This window comes from Hevea brasiliensis, chromosome 13, assembly GCF_030052815.1.
Source record: "Hevea brasiliensis isolate MT/VB/25A 57/8 chromosome 13, ASM3005281v1, whole genome shotgun sequence".
In the NCBI taxonomy this organism is placed as follows: Eukaryota; Viridiplantae; Streptophyta; class Magnoliopsida; order Malpighiales; family Euphorbiaceae; genus Hevea; species Hevea brasiliensis.
The window spans coordinates 85,509,779-85,518,682 of NC_079505.1; the positions used below are offsets into that span (position 1 = coordinate 85,509,779).

At 37.3% G+C, this 8,904-nt stretch overlaps 2 protein-coding genes across 2 annotated transcripts; one reads left to right on the forward strand and one right to left on the reverse strand.

The window, feature by feature from the left end:
• The first annotated feature begins 801 nt into the window (after positions 1 to 801).
• Positions 802 to 5,380, forward strand: LOC110669633 (leucine-rich repeat receptor-like protein kinase TDR). The gene is made up of 2 exons (XM_021831356.2): positions 802 to 3,847; positions 4,810 to 5,380. Exons 1-2 carry the CDS (start codon positions 1,183 to 1,185, stop codon positions 5,232 to 5,234), a joined length of 3,090 nt encoding a protein of 1,029 aa, XP_021687048.2. The 5' UTR covers positions 802 to 1,182; the 3' UTR covers positions 5,235 to 5,380.
• A 1,414-nt stretch (positions 5,381 to 6,794) lies between these two features.
• Positions 6,795 to 8,644, reverse strand: LOC110669578 (QWRF motif-containing protein 7). The gene is made up of 5 exons (XM_058133175.1): positions 8,054 to 8,644; positions 7,736 to 7,972; positions 7,486 to 7,575; positions 7,243 to 7,353; positions 6,795 to 6,863 (listed from the first exon to the last, which is right to left on the reverse strand). The coding sequence occupies exons 1-5, from the start codon at positions 8,642 to 8,644 to the stop codon at positions 6,795 to 6,797; spliced, it is 1,098 nt and encodes a 365-aa protein (XP_057989158.1).
• Positions 8,645 to 8,904: the final 260 nt, after the last annotated feature.

Sequence of the window (8,904 nt, forward strand, 5' to 3'; positions counted from 1 at the left end):
TATTTTTTATTTATAATTTTAACATTTTATTTAATACATTTTAATTTTATTATAATAATTTTTATTAATAACATAAAATATAAAATACTTATTTATATCTAAAAATTTAAAATTAATTATAAATTTTTTTCTTTATCAATAATAATAATTATTTTATTATTTTATTTATATTTTTAAAGTTATTTAATTATTTTTTAAAAAAATTTAATTATTTTTTATTTTAATAATAAAATAAATAATATAATAAATTAATAATTTTATATTTATTTTAATAATATAATAAATAATATAATATATTAATTTAATAATAATAAAATAAATAATATAATATAATAAATTTATAATTTTATATTTATTTTAATAATAAAATAAATTATATAACATATATATTTATTAATTATTTTATATATCATTAATAATAATTAAATATAATTTTATTAAATATTAAATATAAATTAATTATTATTAATTATTAATTATATTTAACAGCTAAATCACTCAGAATATTTTATCACAACCGGTTAAAAAATGATTGATGGCCCTCGCAAGGATGGTGGTCCACCCGCCTTATGGAAGGTTCTCACTCTACAGATTCACCTGAAAATCCCAAGTGGGAAAAACAGAGAAAGAAAAATAGAAAAATAATTTATTTTTTTTTTAAATAGTTTTGAGAAAATGGTGGGAATAAATAGAAATGACTTTCTTGGACCCTGGGAGGGACCATTGTCGCTGTTAACTTACACGTATTTTACAAATTTGTTAGCCAAGATAAAGGAAATAAGGAATGATGAAAAGTGGAAACAAAAGAAAGGAAAAAGAAATCCAAGAAAACAAAAGGTACAGGGGAGAGCCAGACAAAGGAAAAATACTGTGGAAGCCAGAGAAAGAAAGAAAAATGCAAATAAAGGATATGGGAGCTGTAGGTGTTGCCTGTAGAGGAAGAGAAGGGGATATTAATAGTAGGAGCAGAGAGAGAACAGAGGAGTAGTTTCTCTCTCTCTCGAGCTCATTCTTACATGCCCACCAGGAAAACCCACTGAAGCCACTAATCATCATGAAACACCCTCTGCACCCAGCACTCTCAAAAAGTATTATCTCTCTCCATCAAAACCTTCCTTCCCTTAAATTTACCTCTCTTAACATCACATATCTCTCAACCAGAATCCCCACATCCCCATAACCATGAAACCTCCTTTCCTTTTCCGTCTAACATTTTCCTTCTTCTACTTACTTCAAACATTCCTACTAGTCCTCTCTGCCACAGCTCTGCCTCTTCAACTCCGCGCTCTACTTTCCCTCAAATTATCCCTCCGAGATCCTCTTGATACCTTCCATGACTGGGATCCCACCCGACCATCTTCCAAGCCTAGTTTCCGAGGCCCAGTTTGGTGTTCCTGGTCTGGCATCAAATGCGACCCTGGAACTGCTCAAATCATAACGCTTGATCTCTCTTGCCGAAGTCTTTCTGGTGTGATTCCTGATGAAATCCGGCACTTAAACAGCTTAATTCACTTGAATTTGAGCTTAAATGCTTTTATGGGGCCTCTACAACCAGTCATCTTTGAACTGACTGAGCTCAGAACTATTGATATCAGCCACAACAATTTCAATTCCACATTTCCACCTGGGATTTCCAAGCTCAAGTCCCTAAGAGTCTTCCATGCATACAGCAACAATTTCACCGGTCCATTGCCAAAAGAGTTCAGCTCGCTTCGCTTCTTGGAGCGGCTCAACCTCACCGGAAGCTTTTTTCAAGGAGAGATTCCCACGGAATATGGTAGTTTTCCAAGATTGAAGTTTCTGGGCTTAGCTGGAAATTTGTTAGAAGGGCCCGTCCCACCCCAATTAGGATCCTTGAGCCTGCTTGAGCGGATGGAGATTGGATACAACAGTATGTTAACAGGAAAAGTACCAGAGGAGCTTGCATTGTTATCCAATCTCCAGTACCTGGATATCTCAGGATGTTCTCTCTCGGGTAATCTCACACAGGAACTTGGAAATCTAACGAAACTCGAAATGCTGTTACTTTTCCAAAACCAGTTTACTGGTGAAATCCCGGTGAGTTTTTCAAATTTCAAAGCTCTAAAGGTTCTTGATTTGTCTGATAATCGACTTACGGGCAAGATTCCAGTAGAAATTTCTTCTTTGAAAGAGCTAACAAGAGTGAGCTTGATGAAAAATCAATTCAGTGGCGAAATACCGGAAGGAATTGGTGAGCTGCCAAATCTTAACGCTCTGTATCTCTGGAACAACTCTCTCACGGGAATTCTCCCGCAAAAACTCGGCTCGAACTGCAAGTTACAGTGGCTGGACGTGTCCTCCAACTCTCTACATGGTCCAATCCCTCCAAGTCTTTGTCAAGGAAACAAGCTATTAAAGCTCATACTCTTCTCCAACAAGTTTATTGGAGGTCTGCCAGAATCGCTAGCAAACTGTACGTCTTTGTGCAGGGTCCGAATCCAAGACAATCAACTTAACGGTTCAATCCCATACGGCTTCGGGCACTTGCGGAATCTAACCTACATGGACCTGAGCAAGAATAGCCTCTCGGGCGAAATTCCTCACGACCTTGGCAATGCACCGCAGCTACAGTACTTAAACATCTCCGAGAACTCTTTGCACAGCAAATTGCCAAGTAACATATGGAGCGCACCGAATTTACAAATATTTTCGGCCAGTTCAAGTAAACTCACCGGAAAAATCCCTGATTTTATCGGGTGTAGCAGCGTGTATAAGATCGAATTGCAGGATAATTCGTTCAACGGTGGCATTCCTTGGGACATTGGACACTGCGAGAAGCTTATTAACTTGAATTTGAGCCGCAATTCCCTCACCGGCATAATCCCGTGGGAAATTTCTACGCTTCCAGCGATCACTGATGTCGACATTTCTTATAACTTTCTCACGGGCTCAATCCCTTCAAATTTCGAGAACTGCACCACTTTAGAGAACTTCAATGTGTCCTATAATCGTTTAAGGGGACCAATTCCGGGCTCTGGTATATTTCCAAACTTGCATCCGTCGTCCTTTTTAGGCAACGACGGGATCTGCGGCCGCATTTTAGCCAAGCCTTGCGCAGCAGACACGCTATCAGTCGGCGAGGTCGAAGTCCACAGGCGGCAGCAGCCGAAGAAGACCGCAGGGGCGATCGTATGGATCATGGCTGCCGCGTTTGGTATTGGGCTATTCGTGCTGGTTGCCGGAACCAGGTGCTTCCACGCCAATTATAACCGCAAGTTCAACAACGATCGCGAGATCGGACCGTGGAAATTAACGGCATTCCAACGTTTGAATTTCACGGCTGACGATGTGCTGGAGTGCTTGTCCATGACCGATAAGATTATAGGAATGGGATCAACTGGCACAGTGTACAAGGCTGAGATGCCAGGTGGCGAGATCATAGCGGTCAAAAAGCTGTGGGGCAAGCACAAGGAAAATATCCGACGGAGGAGAGGGGTTCTAGCAGAGGTGGATGTATTGGGGAATGTGAGGCATAGGAATATAGTGAGATTGTTAGGGTGCTGCAGCAACAGGGAGTGCACTATGCTTCTTTACGAGTACATGCCAAATGGAAATTTAGAAGATTTATTGCATGGAAAAAATAAGGGAGAAAATCTAGTGGCTGACTGGTTTACAAGGCACAAGATTGCTCTTGGGGTGGCTCAGGGGATATGTTATCTCCACCATGACTGTGATCCTGTGATAGTACATCGTGATCTAAAGCCTAGTAACATTCTATTGGACGGTGAGATGGAGGCTAGAGTGGCAGATTTTGGTGTGGCCAAGTTGATACAAAGCGACGAGTCCATGTCTGTAATTGCCGGATCTTATGGTTACATTGCTCCAGGTGAGTTGTTTGCTTTCTTTCTTATTATTATCACAGGTTTACATCTTGCAATTGTGCATATATTTTCCTTGTCTCTTTCTTTGTCATATATTGAGATGGTATAATCAGCGTTAGAGTATGCTGCAGAGTTTAAATCTTAATGACCCTCCTCACAATATTTCTATTTGAGAATATTAGTGTACGATTATAAAATATGTAATCAATCTTACTGTATAAAAGAGGAAAGAAAGATGTGTTATAAGGTGTGACCATAGGTTTTGTTCTCTTTAACAAAAAAAAGGTGTGAAATTGACAACATGGTATGTTTATTAGATAGGGCGGAACGTTTTAGCCAGGGCCGAAAGTATAAAATTTTCTCTTTGGGAGTTCTTCAATGTATATGCTTTGCTTTTCTGTCCTTTCAGTCAAATCTTGGCTTGTTTGGAAACAGTAATCCCAGGGTTGGTCGCGTTTTTGTTCTTGGATACCTTTTCTTTGCTTCTGTTTGTTTTAGTTAATTCTTTTTGTTGGGCGATCAAATCCACCACCACTAACTATAGTGCATCACCTGGAATTATGTGGGTACTATCCAAACATTGTTCTGATGGGTTATTTCTTGGTTAAAATAAATAATGAAGACAAGCCAAGCATTGATTTCCCTTTTATCTTTGGTAAAGCAAGCACATTTTGATTTTTTTTCGTTGCGAAGAATTGGCTAATACTACAGTTATAGTGGACGTCATCTCTGCTTTTTGGCGCCGCGAATTCTTCAACTGTTTTTGTGCATGGCGCACCATTGGGCGTGAACTGTGTCTTTCTTCTTCTTTTTATTTCTCTTCTATTCCTTTTCTATTTTGTTACATCTAATAAATACAAATGGACCCTACCCAAGAAAAATGTTAGATCCTTTAATCGATTGCAGTTTTGATTTCATGATAATGCATTGTGTTGGATCATTAATTGATGGTTGTGTTCTTTTGCAGAATATGCTTATACTCTACAAGTAGATGAGAAGAGTGATATTTATAGTTATGGAGTGGTGTTAATGGAGATTATTAGCGGGAAAAGATCAGTTGATGCTGAGTTTGGGGATGGTAACAGCATTGTGGATTGGGTAAGGTCTAAGATCAAGACTAAGGATGGTATCAATGACATTTTGGACAAAAACGCTGGGGCATCTATAGCATCCGTGAGGGAGGAAATGATGCAAATGCTTAGAATTGCACTTCTATGCACTAGCCGGAATCCGGCGGACCGACCCTCGATGAGGGATGTTGTCTTGATGCTGCAAGAAGCCAAGCCTAAGAGGAAATTGCCTGCAAGTGTAGTTAGCGGTGGAGTTGGGGTTGGTGATAACTTAGTTACTGGCGCTGGTGCTATTGCACAAAAGCCTGCTGTGGAATATTAATATGATTATTTTACATTTACTGGCTTCATCTTTTTTTTTTTAAATATTTCTTTTATGTTATTTTTCAAACGGTGGGGGATTGGTATAGAAGAAGTGATTTTTCTTACTTTATTTCGAATGAAAATTTCAAGTGTTCTTGTCCTAAATTCTTGTGTTAAATTGGTACTTATCTTTTGATATCGACACATAAATTGGAGTGTTAATGATGTTTTAGCATGGAATATGAAATGGTGAGTGGGCCAAAAGTGTGAAGATTTGCAATCATGAAAAGAAAATACCTTGTTGGACCGAAATTGCCAAAAAGGCCAGCAAAGACTACACACAAAGAAGTCTCAGGTGTCCACTTGAATCTATCGATACATTTACAAACAGTGGATTTGCTATCCAAATCAGCACTTAACCCATCTGTCCTTGTTGTTGGATATCATCTCAAAAGGAAATTAACAATTAACAAGTTCTGCATATGCTTGCAGATATGCTTTTTGTTCTCTATGTGATATATCCTGACCCTGAACATTCAAGAACTGAGACTGCAAACAGAACACCTCAGGGTTATTTTTCAAAATTTTATGATGGATTCTTACACATGAAAACAGAAACAAAATATGAGTTATAAACAAGTGGCATTGTTCTAAAAGGTGCATTTTCAAAATATTAATGATAAATTATTTGATACATTAAGTGCATGTTCATATTCAAGCCATGGCCCCCTAGCTCATGGCTCCCCATGAGTCCCTCTCAATACTTTCATTAAAAAAAAAATCTTAATTACATTTAATATAAATCTATTTTAACAGTAAGTATAAGTGAAAATTAAGCAATTTGTGTTATTTTATGTTAATTTAAGAATATCTATATTTAACAACCATTCCCAATTTAAAATAAAGAATATAATTTTTTTTTTTACATTATGCTTATGTTGTATTAACTTTTTTTAAATATTGAATAATAGACTTAATTAATACTTTGGTGATTTTATTATTATTTTAAAATACAATAAGTTAAATAAAATATATTTTATAATACATTATTTTTTTTATAATTAATTATGATTGAGATAATTTTACAGTCCTAAAATTTATAATATAAATTATTTGGCCCTCTCAAATATTATAGTCTAATTTTGCAGACAATGTTTGGATTCTATTTTTAAATTTAAGGTTCAACTATTTTGTGAGTTCCAGTACACTAACAGTAGAACAATATTCAGTTACAAACTTTTCAATAATTCCTTTTGCAATGGAATCCCTGATCTGACTCCCCCAGATTGGATTTCTGGTTGGCTGGCAGGGTGGCCCTAAACCTCAAGGGCCCATTTGACATCACGCAACAGTCTACAGCCTGCGCTTGGGACCCAGGGCTGCATGGCTTGCCGGATTTGGGTTGTGGCTGACCCATCTTCTACTTGATTCTAAAAGATATAAAATGTAATCGAAATGACTTGATACTTTATTATAAGAAAAGGTACAAAATACATAGGAAAATCTGTACAAATTCTTGCACGGAATTTCGTATCCTGCATTGATTTCATTTTACAAACTACAAAAGTAGTATTATTTTTCAGAAACCATTGCTTCTTGATTCCTCGACCACTTGCATGAGCTGTGCTCTCATACTACTCTCCCGTGCCTGTAGGAGGAAGATTCATAAATATTACACAAAAGAAGAGAAAAGAGGTGTTTTTTTTAGCCGTTTTGGTAAAATAATAAATTTCATAAGAAGGATCAACATGAAATCTTGTTTGGGCCGATCACGATAGCGAGCCTCTCATTATTAGATCCAACATGAAAATTTCTTTAGCCCTGCAAGCTGAGCAATGATACAAATTAAATTTGGAGTTGGGCTCTGCTGAAGATTATGGGCCACATAATAAGATCTTGGTTGGTCTCATGCAAATAGCAATATTGATTTGACAAATTTTGCCAAAAAATATATATATGAAGCAAGAAGAGGAGAAAGGACTGAATATGTGATGGAAAATCGAAGGAAACAGTTATAATTAGCTCACCAATAGCTCAGCAACCATCGTGACTATCTTCTCCATATCCCCCAAGCTCTCCTTTTGATGTTCAAGTGTGCTCGTAAGCTCTGTAAGCAGATAAAGAATTTTTTCCACCTGCTGGGTAAGTCATAGAATTAATTAATTAATTATGTTATTTTCTCGACATTATTTAATTAGTTTAGGATAATTTACACTCACAATCATGAAAAATTATATAGTACCTAAAAAATACATAATTTAGAAATTAACCTGTGAGATAAATTTTGTGATTGTGGCCTCTATACTATCCATGACTTCCACTGCTGTGCTCATGGCTCTGTAGATAGATTCCACATCTCCCTGTAAAGACAATCAAGATGAGATTTTTTTTCTCCATTCCCTTGATATATGCCATTGTCAAGAGCTCAAGGAAATTTACAAAGAAGAAGAATAAAGAGAGAAAAATCAATGAAAATAAAAAAAAGTGATACTAGAAATGGAGTAACAAATTATTAAATACCTTGACCTCCTCTGCTAAAGGGAGTTTGACAGACAAAGCTGACAGTTTTCTTGTCAGCCTGCCCACTGCTTCACAATTTTTTCTCTCCATTTTCGCCCACTCATTGAGCAGACTCATTTGTGGGTTAATAATTTGACATAATTTCATCTGGTGCTTCATTTTTAGAATTTCCATTCTCTTTTCTAGTATGATGTTTCTTGCATTGAAGATTCTCAGCCAGACATGAAATAATCTATCCTGAAAAAAGAAAGAACAGAAAACTGTAAGAACTTGACCATCTTAATTATATATGCAAAGAAGAAGAAAAAGGAAGCTTACTTCTGCAGCTATCCTCACAGAAGCCATAACAGCCTCAGCCCTAGAATTGGCAAACCTCCACTGCAATAGCCTATTATGCAAAACCCTACACCTATGATACTCTTCTTCCTGTAGTGGAGACATTTTCTTTTGCCTAAAATACTTCAAAACACCTCTTACTGCCCCACGTCCACCTTTGGCTTTCCCTCTCTCTCCTCCTCCAGTTGCAGCTGGCAACTCCGGTGGAAACATATTAAACAAAGACCTTCCCGGAGACAAAGCCCAAGCTGAAGGAGATCTTGATGCGGACTTTGGTCTATTAGTTGCTGGGGAATCACGGGGAGTTGGACTGCCACGCTGCAAGAACCTAACAAACCCATCTCTGCTACAATTGTCATGATTAGTATCCTTCTTGTGCCCAGTTGACGAAGGAATTATATTCTCCTCGTTTGGGATGTTTCTTGACCTCGTGGTAGATTTTGAGCGGCTAGTGAATCTTTGGCTGGTGTTTGTCGAGGTTGAATTATTTTCAGCTCCACTTCTGCTTCGAAAAAGGCAAGGCGATAGCGGGCTTGGCGTGGGTGGGTGGCGGCGTGCGAGAGGGTATTCCATTTTCTTGCGCTATTCGAGGATTGACTTGAAGAATTGAGATCTTAGTTACATGAAACAAATTGAAAATACAATGGCCTTAATTTATACTAATTAATAATGAGAAGTCGATGGCACGTCGAAGGGGAAGGAGTAAGGTGCATGTCAATGGAACCGACGAAGGAAGGACTCTCTTTCATAGATTCACGTCAAGGCTTCCACGACGTGGGTTTGAATTTCTGCATTTTTAGATCTTAAAATCATACACTATTTTATTCATATAA